The 13,479-nt window shown below is 51.1% G+C and overlaps 1 protein-coding gene across 18 annotated transcripts in view; it reads left to right on the forward strand.

Annotated features, from left to right (window-relative positions):
- NOD2 (nucleotide binding oligomerization domain containing 2) overlaps window positions 1-12,956 on the forward strand; it is a 36,319-nt gene extending 23,363 nt beyond the window's left edge. For 10 of the 18 annotated variants that reach the window (XM_070611868.1, XM_008528783.2, XM_070611857.1 and 7 more), the window contains 6 exons: window positions 1,555-1,638; window positions 3,519-3,602; window positions 4,112-4,195; window positions 6,085-6,168; window positions 9,554-9,637; window positions 11,098-12,956. In XM_070611868.1, the coding sequence (XP_070467969.1) occupies window positions 1,555-1,638; window positions 3,519-3,602; window positions 4,112-4,195; window positions 6,085-6,168; window positions 9,554-9,637; window positions 11,098-11,170 (493 nt within the window). In that variant the 3' untranslated portion in view covers window positions 11,171-12,956. Of the gene's footprint in view, window positions 1-1,554; window positions 1,639-3,518; window positions 3,603-3,850; window positions 4,196-6,084; window positions 6,179-9,553; window positions 9,638-11,097 lie in introns of all 18 variants that reach the window. The other 8 variants (XM_070611864.1, XM_070611865.1, XM_070611862.1 and 5 more) reach the window with 4 other exon arrangements.
- The last annotated feature ends 523 nt before the right edge of the window (window positions 12,957-13,479 follow it).

Below are 13,479 nucleotides of genomic sequence, written 5' to 3' on the forward strand. Positions count from 1 at the left end.
GGCGGGGCTGCTAAGGCCAGTGCCAGAGGTGCCATTCTAACCAAGGACTCTCTTCTGCCGCCACCACCGGCTCCCCCAGACTCGCAGACCTGAGAGTGGCTGTGGCCAGACCTGGGCTAGCCCAGCCCCCTGGGAGGGCTGTGGGCAGCGGGAAGGTGCTGCACTGGGAATTCGAGGCCTGGGGTTTTGGCTAAGAGAGCATCGTGGTTGAGAGCATGGGGCTCTGGAGCCAGATGGAGCAAGGTTTGAATCCTCATTAGCTGTGTGACCTCGGGTCAGCCCAATGTCTCTGTGCCTCTGTTTTCCCTTCTGTAAAATGGAGACTAGTGGTAGCTACCTCACAGGTTGTTGTGATGATTAAGCCAGTTACTCTACGTATACACAATATAGTGGGTGCGTTACAGGGTGAGCTCAGTGGCTGAGAGAGCGAGAGTGAGTCACATACGTTCTCAGTGTGTTTATCCTATTTAGTCCAGCCTCCCAAGGAGGCCTTCGATGTGTAACACATTTATTGGGAAAATGCCTGTGAGGGGAAACAGGGAAGGGAGCCGCAGAGGTGGGGAGAGTCATCAGATTGCTGCGCAGGGCTGACCCTGAGCGAGGGAGAGAGGAAGGGAGCATCTGAGACTTCCCTGCCTTTCTGAGAGAGTATGGAAGGTTGCTGGGGAGGCCTCCAGCGAGTCTGCCCGGCGGAGGCATCGCCTGTCTCCTGGCACTGGCTGGGGGCAGGCTGTGGGAGGCAGGCCCTGGTGCAGAGGTGGCAGTGAAATTCCCAGCACTGCAGTCACGAAAGCTGGAGGTCTGAGGGGCTGACACACCCCTTCTGGAAGGGGATGATAATGCTGCCCTGTAGGAGTGTAGTGAGTGGGAGTGGCTTAAAGGATGTGAAAATTCTTTGAAAAGATGAAGGCGTGTTATTATTCCAGGAAGCCTGAGTTTGTGGGTGAGAGTTCTGGGGATCTCTCCGAAGCTCTCTGAGGTGTCTGGATTTTGCTGAAACCCCCTCCCCACCCCCCGCCGGAAGGCTCAGGAGGATCCCTGCCTGTCTCTGAGCCCCTGGGCCTGCCCCAGGCTCTTTCAGAACAGGTAAATGCTACCTACAGTGGCAGTGGATCCTGAAACGCTGCAGGGGGCATGCAGGAGTCTAGTGCCAACAGACCAGCGGACGCTGAGACAGGAAAAGATGTGACAGTGAGTCACTCGTGCTCCCCCGGGGGAACTGCCTCCCGGGACAGCTGCCCACTGTGCCTCCTGCTCTACTGGTCGCACTGCTTTGCAAAACAGGCTCCCCCACTCCTTTCCCTCTGCTGTGGAACACGAAGTCGCGGGAGCCAGTGCGTAGGCTCCCCGCAGCCCCCAGCACAAGCAGCACACACTGTGTCTGCTGGGCAGCGTGAGAGGAGCGGATGGCTCCTGTGTCCCAGAGAGGGCCTCCAAGCTTTGTTCCATGTTTCTCTGACCAGGCCACACCTTCCCCACCAGCCCAGGCCTTGAGAGCACTGATGGTCCTCATGTCCTGCCCCCTTTCTCAGCCTCCTCTGTCTTCCCTTCCAGGCTGGGGAATAACCACATCACTGCCGCGGGAGCCGTGGTGCTGGCCCAGGGGCTCAGAGCCAACACCTCCCTGCAGTTCCTGGGGTAGGTTGGATTCCGGGCAAAGGGGCCGCACAGAGGGGCTTGGCGCTTGTGACGATGTAGGGGCAGGTGAAACCCTTCCGCCAGAGGGCCCCAGAGGCAGCCCGGGCTGCAGTGAGGAGGGCGAGGCAGGGAGAGAGTGGGTGGCCCTTGGCTCCCTCGGTGCTTGCTTGTCACTCGATAAACAGGAAGTTCAGGATGTCTGGGTTGGGGGAGGGCAGTGCCCACGCAGTGGCAGGAAGCGTCTGGTCCTCGGGGTGCTGGCGCTGTGATTCTCACCTTTTTCTGTGCGTTCTAGCCACTTGGGAACTTCTGAAGAATGCCTTTGCCTGGGCCCCACCCCAGATGAAATAAATGAAATGCAAGGCCCAGGAATCAGTAACTTTGAAAAGCTCCCAGAGGCTGTGCAGCCAGGGGTGAGACAGGAGGGAAGAGGTGGAAGTGGGGAAGGCTGGAGACTGGAGCCAGGATGGGAGGGGGCTTTACCAGCCCCTTCCGAGCTCTTGCTTGCTGCAGGGCCTGACAGGGAGAGGAGGGGAGTCAGACACAGGTGGGAGGGTAGTCCGGCAGACCGCAGGGCCCCAGAGTGGGGCTTCCTCTGTTTGCTGGCCAGAGCAACTGCTCGCCAGGGTGCCTCCCATGCTGCCTCCTGCAGCCCCTCTCCTGTCCAGTCTTGCCCTCGTGTGAACTGGGATCCATTTGACAAGAACTGGGGGTTTCAGAACCCGAGACTCCAGGAAGACAGAATAACCATATGGCCCAGGTGTTCCAGCCCATTTCACAGGCAGGGAAGTTGCCCACAAGCTGAGTTTGAGCCAGGAGAGTGTTGCTGGAGAGATCAACACCTTTTCCCAGCTGCACTGGTAGCAGCAGAGTCTAGAACGAGGTGGGCCACAGCCTCACTGAGCACTTTCCTGCTTGAGGTCACATCTGGCAGACCTGGGTCTTTATCCTTAGTATTTATCAAGGCCCCTGTCTGGGCCAGGCACTGTGCTAAAACCCCAAACACTATCATGTGATACAAACTGTTCTGTAACTTGCAATTTTTTTCTTAACAATATATAGACATCTTTTCACACCATATGACCTCATTTTTCAAAGACTAGCTGCTTAGTGTTCCACTGGTTGGATGTCGTAATCTATTTAACTGGTCCCCTGTTGGTGCACACTTAGGACGTTGTTTGCTGTTACGGCATCATGTCCCTGGAGCACAGAGCTCAGTAAATATTTGCCTGATGGATGGGAGTGCAGGGAACGTCCTGGGTCAGCTCTCTCGCTCGCTCGTGCGCATACCTGTGCAGGCTAACTTCCCATATGGAAAATAGCTGGTCCCACGGTGTGAACTGGGCTCCCCCTCTGAAAAGGGATGTTTCCAAATTACAGTAGGTCGGAGGAGGATGACCTCCAGGGTGAAGGAGCTGGATACCACGCAGGAACTGGGGATGTTAAGAAAGAGCAAGCAGTAAAGAGCCGGCCGTGGGAGAAGAGTTAGACTTCCGGGTGGTCCCAGAGGGTAGTTAAGGATTTGTGGGTGGCAGTTACCAGGAAGCCGATCTGACCTAAATGTGAGGAAGAATGTCACAACCATGTGAATTGCCACGGAGAGTGAGGTCCCCGTCCCTGAGGGTTTGTGCTGGGTGGGCCTCTACTATTCTGTAAATCTAATTTAAAGCAGTTAAAAACATCTGCGTGAAATTTGGCCATCCCTCCGAAAAAAAGGAGGCAGGTCTACTTTGCTGGGACCTAGGAGCCCCATTGAGACCTGTCTGGAATCGAGTGGTCCTGCCCCTCTGACTGGGACCCTAGAGAGGAAGGACATTGTTAGCGCCTGTCTAGAACATGTGCTCACGGATGCTCTCTGTTGACTCCGTTGGCCTTTTCAGGTTCTGGGGCAACAAGGTGGGTGATAAGGGAGCCCAAGCCTTGGCTGAAGCCTTGGGTAATCACCCCAGCTTGAAGTGGCTCAGGTAAGCGTCAGTGTCTGTCCTGTAATTGTCATGGGGGAGCCAGCATGAGGAGGGAGGGGCTTGAGGAGCTTGGGCCAGTTTCGAAGGTCCTTGAAGTTCAGTTTTACCCTCTGTGTTAGGCAGTGAGGTGAGAAAGAACGACCATGTCTTTGGAATTGGAGTCAGGACACTTGAGTCTTTGTGGGTGACTTTGGAGATGATGTCCCTTCAGCTCTCAAGAGTCTTGGTTCCCTATCTGTAAATTGCAGATCTTGGGCTGGATCAGATACATTTTATCTCAGTGACCAACTCCAGTCCATCAGAGGTGGCTGCCCAGTACACCATGTTGGGAAGGATGCTAAGCTGCTTCTGGGCTTAATGACAAAGAGCACTGTAATCAATTAGTGATGTCTGAAGTGGAGCAGCTGAGGACGTGGGGCTGTGTGCCGCGCATTTTGTGCTTCGTGGGTCAGCTTGTCTCTGAGGTCCCTCCCTGCTCTGGCACATTTTTGTTCCTTGGTTACATCCAGCCTGGTGGGGAACAGCATCGGCAGTGCGGGTGCCCAAGCCTTAGCAGTGATGTTGGAAAAGAACGTGGCGCTGGAAGAACTCTGGTGAGTTTGGGGGAACCCCTTCTCTGGGAGGCAGATAAGAGCCTTTCCTCCTCCCCTGGCCTCATCGCGGGAGCAGTTGTGTGGATAAGACAAGGGCGGGTGATGGAGCAGGTGGGTGATTAAGCTTGTCTGTCTGTGTCCTGAGTGGCACGAAGATTCTGGAGCTTGACATATAGGCGGTAACTCTTTTGATTTAATTCTGTGTATTAGTTTGTTGGTTTGTTTACTGCTTCCGTGTGGCATAACGGTTGAGAGCAAAGACTCTCGAATCAAGCAGGCTGAGCTTCAAGGCCTGCTGTGATCTTGGGCAAGTTAAATAACAATCTGAATCTCAGGTTTCTTTCCTGCAAGATGAGGGTATGAATGCTTCCAACTATAACACACTTCTGTGGAAATTAAATGAGGTAATGAGTGTAAAGAGCTTAATATAGTGCCTGGCGTATGAGTAAGCACTCCATAAATGTTAAATTGTAATAGTATGACTACTGCATTAGTTGTGTTACTACAGTATTGGTACTACAGTATTAATAGTACAGTACACGGCATGACTACAGCATTAGTTGTATTACTACAGTATTAGTACTACAGTATTAACAGTACTGTACACGGTATGACTACAGCATTAGTCGTATTACTACAGTATTAGTACTACAGTATTAATAGTACTGTACACGGTATTACTCCTACTATTGCTGCTGCTGTTGCTACTACAGCTACTACTAGTACCATGACTGCTAGTAGTGTTTTACTATTTCAGAGTGAAGAGGATGGCCAAAGAACAGTGGGGATTAGAGTCAGGGTCACCTTGCAAGGTGGAGTGGAGCTTGGGGGAAGCTAAAAGATGAACCACGAGTCCTATTTACACTGTTGACCCAAAACTTATTCCAAGTTTTCCACGCTTCCGATGCCTCTAATCTAGTCTTCTTGTGACATGTTCTTGGCAGTTCCAAATTATATCAGGGAGATAAAATGCTGAGTTTTTCGGAAAGCAGAAGGGCCCTGAAACCTATGAGCACTGTCACCGATGGTGTTGTCCACGGGCCTTGGCTGTGGGCAGAGCTCACTAGCTCCGCTTTGACCGTTGATTGGATCCTAACTGGATTTTGCCACCTGAATTTCTTGTTAGAGGAGTACCCTGCTGTGAGCGTCTCAGCTATGACTAGAGTGGGCTGCATGTAACGGAACCTCTGTCTACAGTGGCTTAAGCCAGTCAGGATTTAGTTGCATGTACAGGCAGTCTGGAGGTAGGCAGCCTAGGGCCAGTGTGATGGCTACACAAGGCCAGCAGGGGTCTGGACTCTCTCTCTCTGTGCCATCACATCCTCAGTCTGTGGCTTCATCCTCATGGTTGGTTGCCTCATGATCACAAGGTGGCTGCTGCACTTGCAACACTACTTCTATATTCCAGGATTTAGTCTGTATATCCAGAAAGGGCAAAAGGCACAGGCCAGCTGGCTCTCTCTCACTTAAAGGGCAGTTGCTGGAGCCCCATCCGTCAGCTTCCCCTTTGTGTTAATGGATGTGGGTGTCGCTTGGCCAACCCTGGCTACAGGGGAGAGTGGGAAATGTAGTTTTTCACCAAGCACACGGCTGCCCCAAACAAAATTAGGCTTCTATTAATAAGAAAGAAAGGGAAAATGGATACCGAGTCACGGGGACATGAGGGAACTTCTTATGCAATGGAGCCCTGGGGCAAATTCTTTCCCAAAGATGTCCCTGGAATTGAGAACCCTGACACCGTCTTTTGTCTGTTCTCACTTTATTTGTAAATGTAGGGTTTCAGATGTGGGATTTTCCAAATGGGGGGTACGTGGGTTCATCTTGATTGACATCACCTTTTATAGTGGACATTCCCATATCCATTGGGCTTTCTCTCTTGTTTTTGCCAGTCTGGAGGAGAACCATCTCCAGGATGAAGGTGTGTGTTCCCTCGCTGAAGGACTTCAGAGAAATTCAAGTTTGAAGGTCCTGAAGTAAGGAACCGTAAGCAGGAGCCGGGACAGTGCTGACTGGCCTTGGGAGGGGGGTTTCTGCATCAGAGATCTGGGCAGCTCCCCAGCCTGCCAGCTCACACACGGTGGCCTGGTGGAAAACAGCTGGTGTTGTCTGGGTTCCCCAAGCGCAGGCAGGGACGCCAGTGCAAGTTGTTTCCTTCGAAGGTGATTCCAGCCGACACTGGTGAGAGACTAGTCAAATGAGGCGGGGAAGGGAAGGGAACCAAGAAAGCGGGTGTCATCAAGCCAGTTGTCACTGAGGGCAATGGACTCGTCCTGCTGGGGAAGCACAGGCGCCCCGGCCCAGCAGGGTGTTTATCCACCCACTGCCTGTCCTTCGCATGTTGAAGTATGCTTGTGGGGTTGTCAATTTTCCAGCACTTCCGGTTTGCCCTGTGCATGGCTGAGCATGCTCCCGGGGTCCGTAGAAGGGTCTCAGGCAGAGAGTAGAAGTTTTCCCAGCAAGCGGCTCTCGGAGTTGGAGGTGCAAGCTGAGCGAATGTGTACAGGTTACGGACCCCCTCTGCTACAGGGCTTGCAGAAGAGCCCCTCCCCACTCCAGGGGCCTCTCTGGCTCGGGAAAAAGAGCTCCTCTTCTGGTCATCTCCAGTGGTTCCTGTTGTGCTATGCAGGAGTGCTTGCATTTATTCACGTGTGCATTCATTCGTTTGTCATGCGCTCATACATACATTCATCCATTTGTGTATTGATACAAGAAATGTTCCTGGAGCACCCACTTTGTGCCAGGCACTGACTGAGGCACCTGGATAGAGTGGTAGAAAAGACAGAGCAGGCCCCTCCTCTCATAGCTCTTGAATTCTAATGAGATACAGATAATGAACAAGTAAACAAATACATAGGTAATTTCTGTTAGTAAGTCATGCGTCGTGCAACAATGTTTTGGTCAACAACGGACCACATATACGATGGTGGTCCCATAAGATTAGTACCATATAGCCTGGGTATGTAATAGGCTATACCATCTAGGTTTGTGTAAGTGCACTCTATGATGTTTGCACAATGATGAAATCACCTAACAACACATTTCTCAGAACATGTCCCCGTCATTAAGCTGTAATAAGGGCTCTACAGAGAATTTGAGAAGGTGTGACAAGGAGGACTGGAGAGGGTGGGCTGGCTGCTGCTTGGGCAGGCCTCTCTGAGAAGGTGGCATTTGCTTTGGAAACTGAATGACAGGAAGGTTTCTGCCCTGCTGAAGTCTCAGGGAAGCGCATTCCTGCTGCACAGAGCAGCACATGCAGAGGCCCTATGGCAGAAACGAGTTTGGAGGTTTTGAGAACAGAAGGAGGGCCTGTGTAGTTGGACTGTAGTGGAGAGTGGAATGGGGCAGAGGCGGGGGACAGGCCACATGGGCCTCAGAGCCTTGGAAAGGATTTCAGGTCTATTCTAAGGGCATTGAGAAGCCTTTGGAGGGTTTTAATGAGGGCAGTGACATGATCTGATTTGCATCACAAGATCTTCCTTGCTGCTTTGTGCAGAACAGGTGGAAGAGGGGCAAGACGGAAGCAGGAAGACCAGTCAGAAGGCTCCCTCTGTCTTCCAAAGGAGAGAAGGCGGAGACTTGGCTCTGGCGGATGGCAGTGGAGAAAGCTGGTGGGAGGGGGCAGGAGCTCGTGAAGGTCCTGTGGGCCCAGGGGCTGCAGGGCTGGACAGTGGCAGTGTTGGTGAGGAAGTGATCCGGGACCACTGGTGGGGGACTCAGCGGGCAGGGACCCATTCCACGAGGAGAGGGATGGCTGATGTGAGCAGGAAACCAGCTAGTAACCCTCACAGGCTTGTGTCAATGCTCTTTGAGGCTGGCACCACACCAGCCACGGTGCCAGAGGTCCCATTTCACAGAGACATCATAGCATCATCAGATGGCTCCTTTTGCTAGAGGAGGCTGGCATTTGCCCTGGCAAATATGGCCCAAGGAAAACACCCTCCTTCAGAGGCAGGCAGACAACTGCCTCTGGGAGAGCATCTGCTTTGCTGCCAGCCTGCCATCCACTCTGGCAACACTTGTTTGTGCTGCTTTGCAGGGCCTAGGAAGTTGCCAAATGTTTGGGGAAAACACTTCCAGTCATCACATGGGTGACAGTGGGCCGAGAGGCCCGGGGGAGGCCGGGATTTGTCTGAGCTGGGATGCCAGGCTTGGTACACAGGGGGCCTTTGGCAATACTGGTTTATTATTGACCAGGCGTGGACATGGTGAATTTGTCCTCCTTCATTGTCACAGATTTACCGCACCCGACCCCCATGGTTGCCAGGCAGTGGCAGCAGGAGTTGTCCCACGCTGCCTTCTTGAGAGTCTTATATTTCAGCATCACTGAACTATATCATCCCCCACTGTTTCCCCATAAAAATCGAGCTCCTCATATATCTTAAAAAAGAAAAAAAAAAAGATGCCTACGTGCTTCTTTTTCCAGGCATAGTCATTGCCAAGCATTGGTTATGAAGCAGGCTCTGGATCCTGGCGGCCTGGGTCTGCACCCGAGCCCCCCGTTACGTGTGCTTCTCCTTGGACTTATGCCTCAGTTGCCTTGAGTGTAAATGGGGATTCTAATGGGACCCTCCTCCCAGGGCTGTGCGCGTGCACCGAGGTGACGTAGGTGATGAGCTGGCACGTAGTAAGAACTCAACAAATATTGGCTGTTGTTATTGTCGGCATTGCTTTGTGGTCAGCTTTGGAGAAGTTCCTGGAATTGTGGAGGTGGAAGGCAGGGGGTAGGGATTATCTAGAAGCCCACGCTCTGAGCCAAAGAACAGCATGGGGAACTGCGGCTCTTCTGCTGCTGCCCGTGACAGTGTGCCATCTCCCTCCCATCCCAACTTCATATTCTCCCTAATCTGTGCCCCGAAGGCCTCCCAGATGAAAATGTTACTGATCGTGGACTGTTTTCTATCAAAGTACAGCGTCAAGTGCTTTCGAATAGGCCATTCTTTAATTCTTATACTCCATGACGTGGGTACCCTTTCAGGTCCATTTTACAGATGAGGAAATTGGGACTAATTTGCTTGAGATCAACAAGGAAGTGGTATAAGCAGGATCTGAACGCAGGACATCTGGCACCCAGGAAGTAAAATGCCTGTCCTTGCCCGCCATGCTGTATAACATCTTCCCAAGGGAATAGCTACTGAATTAGAGAAACACATCTGGTGAATGGAGGAGAGAGGGGTGCATTTCATCTTAGGCATTGAGCCTTGTGGACGAGCTCATTGGGAATCTCGGACAGGAGAGGGGCAGGCCGGGGGGCAGGTGGCGTGCAGTGGGCCAGTCAACTCCCAAAGCCTCCTTTAATTGGACAGGCTCAAGAGGAGAAGTGAGCATCCTTGAGGCTCACCATTCCATCTTCCTCTCCAGGCTGTCCAACAACTGTATCACCTACCGAGGGGCAGAAGCCCTCCTACAGACCCTTGAACGGAATGACACCATCCTGGAAGTCTGGTAAGGGCCCTGGGCAGGCCTCTTTACTTCTGTGAGCCTCAGTTTTCCCATCTGTAAAGTGGGGTGAGGAGAGAGAGGAAGTTGAGCATTTCTAAGACCCCTTCCAGCTCTGACATTCCGTGGTTTTCTGCATGTGATGGATCTTGTTCTCTGTCTGGGAAAGCTGTCTTCACATCTCTAAGCAGGGACCAATTCTTTTATTTTCAAATCATGAATTCAGAAACATCTCTGTTCTAGTCAATAGTGTGGGAAGAGGGATGTGGTTGAGGAGTGAAACAGAGAAAACTCAGCTCCTGCCCTCCTGGGCATTACATCCACCTTCACGGGTCGAGGCTGTTGTGTCAGACCGTCTGCAGTTCTGGATGGAGGCGACACGGTGGAAACGGTTGCACAGTGTTCCCAAATCTTTATAATTAAAAGCCATATTCCTTCGTGTATTTGAAAAAAGCTTTGAGTCACAACTTCAAAGATTTATCCTCCTTCTTTCCATCACTCAGATGATAAGTAGAAATTTTTCCGTTGGTTTAACATGGTATGAGTGAATGTCACTATATGTGTTTCAGGCACTGGGCTAGAAAGCAGTATTTTAAAACTGGGAGATTCCCTATAAAAATCTATATTTTAGGATTTTCTCAGAAAAACTGGCAACTCTGGACCACCATTCAAAATGCCAGTAATTAAGTAGAGGAAGGCCTGACTCCGCTGAGCTGGGCAAACCGGCTCAGGCTGACCACAGACCTGCCCAGCTGATTGTTTTGGTCCAGGTCCCGTTGGCTGCTGTCTCTGACCTGCCTCATCCCTGGAAGCTTGCGTCCCCTGCTATAAATACGCAGACTTGTCCCTCCCTCAGAAAGCATATCAAGGCAGCAGATATCAAATAGGTAGATATCAAATGATGAAGTCAAAAATAAAGACTTCTAAAAATCTGTCCTGTGATGGAGAGATGTTTCTCTGTACAGTTGTGTAATCCCTGTACCCTGTGAGATCCTCAGGTCCTGGGCAGAGTCAGGATATTTTTTTAAATCCATTGCACAGTCCTGAGGAATGTCACCTTCTGTATCCGGGCGGAGGAAGCCAGCATCGGGTTGATATTTTAAGGGTTCTGATGTTATTTGCTGCCTGTTGGTGGAGCTTGGGAGGCATCAGGACTTGCTCATTGCATTCTTGACAGATTCTGCTGTTGCCTGAAAAAGAATCACCGGCCTTGGGGAGTCGGGGCCGACTGGGCCACTGTGGACTCTTTGTGCCGAGTCAGGGAGCCTTGTTTCATCCTGCACGATGATTCATGAGCCGCCCCAGCCGGCAGAGGGTAAAATGAGCACAGACTTCCCTTGCAGGAGGGCCGCAGCTGGGCCCAGGGTCCAGCCGTCCAGGCACGGGTTTAGAAAGCAGCGGCGTCCATTTGAAAGCGCTGCTCTGATTCTGCCCTCACTCCCAGCTCTTTGCTTCATTCCCTTTAGGCTCCGAGGAAACACTTTCTCTCCGGAGGAAATTGAGAAGCTCAGCCACAGGGACGCCAGACTCCTGCTTTGATGTCTCTGGGCCAGTGTTCCTCTCACTTTGTTTGCAAGCAGGCCGGGGGTTTGGAGCCCAGCGGCTGGATTCCATCTGGCAGCAGCCGGTTCTGGCAGAGGAAGGAGCATCGGCGCCCTTCGGAATAGACTTTTCCACAGCCTACCTTTGCCATCGAGTTCTTCCCGAGATTCCATCCATGGGAAATAGCAGAGGGGCAGCCCTGGCTACGTCATGGGCTAGCCTCCTGCTGATCTGGCATGGGTCCGTGGGCCACGCATGGTACTGAGTACCTCCTGGGGTAGAGCCCTGGCTCCACGTGAGAGGCTCCTTCCTACTTCCTTCACAAGGAAGCGGGATTCAGGAAGAAACTTTCTGCCATGTCTCAACTCATGGTCATCCCTCGCAGCTGTTCCCCACATATGGTTCCTCCACTCATCCTGGACCCCGCACATGGCACTTCCTCTGTGGTTGAGGATTCAAAATATTGGTGTCTTCGGCTTTGTTATTTCCCTAATAGCCACGCCCTACCCCCTACCCTTGTTACCCAGAGTGGGAGGGGCTATAATTTACCCTGCTTTCCTTCCTGGTATTTAAGACATTATTGGAAGGGGACACACGGCAGCCATTTATTCCCCAAGATAGTCTAGATTTGCAGGAAAAATATGACCACACTACAGCTGGTATCACACGTGGACTTTTATTTCCAGTAAAATCAATTACTCTTTGGTTAAGCCTTTGGAAGCCAACCCTGGTGGTCTAGTGGTTAAGATTCGGTGCTCTCACTGCCGTGGCCTGGGTTTCCCAGTCAGGGAACCACACCATCTGTCTGTTGGTTGTCACACTGTGGTGGCTGCGTGTTGCTGTGATGCTGAAAGCTGGGCCACTGATATTTCAAATACCAGCCGGGTCATCCAAGTGGACAGGTTTCAGTGGAGCTTCCAGACTAAGACAGACTAGGAAGAAGGACCTGGACACCACTTCTGAAAAAATTGTCCATGAGAACCCTGTGAATGGCAGTGGACCACTCTGATATGGCGCCGGAAGGTGAGAGGATGGCGTAGAAAGACCGGGCAGGGTTCTGCTGTGCTGTCCAGAGGGGCGCCAGGAGTCAGAATCGACTCACTGGCATGACTACAATAAGCCTTTGGAAACAACTTCCCTCCAAATGTAGGCGTTCAAAATTAATCTGGGTCAGAATCTTTTTTTTTTTTAAACATTAGCACCTGAGCTAACATCTGTTGCCAATCTTCATTTTTTTTTTCTTTTTCTTCTCTCCAAAGTCCCGCAGTACATAGTTATATATTCTAGTTGTAGGTCCTTCTGGTTGTGGCATGTGGGACGCTGGCTTAGCATGGCCTGATGAGCGGTGCCATGTCCGTGCCCAGGATCCGAACTGGCAAAACCCTGGGCCACCGCAGCGGAGTGCGCGAACTTAACCCCTTGGCCACGGGGCTGGCCCCTGGGCCAGAATTTTGAATGGCTTCACCAGCTCTCTGGTGGATGCCTGTGAGCTGAACTCTGACAGCAGATTTCAAAATATATTCATAAGAGACACTTCAGTTTTATTTGTGCCAGAATGTTTTAGGATATAAAGTTATGGATCAAAAGTTTACAGGGGCAAATTGAAGGCCCTCCTTTATAAAACAACTATTTTTCTGGATTTTTCAAAATGATGCATGTTGAAGCCTTTGTAAACTGTCAAATGCTGTACAAGTGTTATTATTTTAAACATTATTCATGAAAACTGGTTAATGTTTGTAAACCACTGTTTTATTCTCCCAAGATTATATTTTTATAAAAAACACGACTATGAATTTTGTGCTGTAAATAATCACAGAGGAGAAAACCACTGAGTCACCCAAGCTATCTTCATTGTGACCGAACATTTTAAAATATTATTGAAACGTGTCAAATCTTAGAGCACAATTTTCTACTTGAAGGGAGAAAAATGATGTTTTCGACCAGATAATTTATTGCTTAAGGCAAAAGCAGTTCTTAGAAATAGGCTTGCAATCAGAACACGTTTGGCTTCTGCTTAGAAAAGTCTGACTTAGCATGATGTTTTGAGCTGTGCTGGAGCCGCATGTTGCCCAGGCCAAAAGGCTGCAGTAAATGGGAACAGGCCCCTGGGCCTCCCCTGACTCTCCAAGTGGCTCAAGGAGTCTTTTACCAGAAAGATGGAGACGATTTGGGAAAGCTTTCCTCAGCAAGCAGCCTCCTGTGTAGGCCTTGTTGAAATAATTCTTAGCTGCATTTAATGAGCAACGGCTCAGGTGGCTGCTTACCTTGAAAGGTTTCATGTGTGCCTGGCTCCCTAAACGGCGTGG

The sequence above is a fragment of the Equus przewalskii genome, chromosome 3 (assembly GCF_037783145.1).
Source record: "Equus przewalskii isolate Varuska chromosome 3, EquPr2, whole genome shotgun sequence".
Lineage (NCBI taxonomy): Eukaryota > Metazoa > Chordata > Mammalia > Perissodactyla > Equidae > Equus > Equus przewalskii.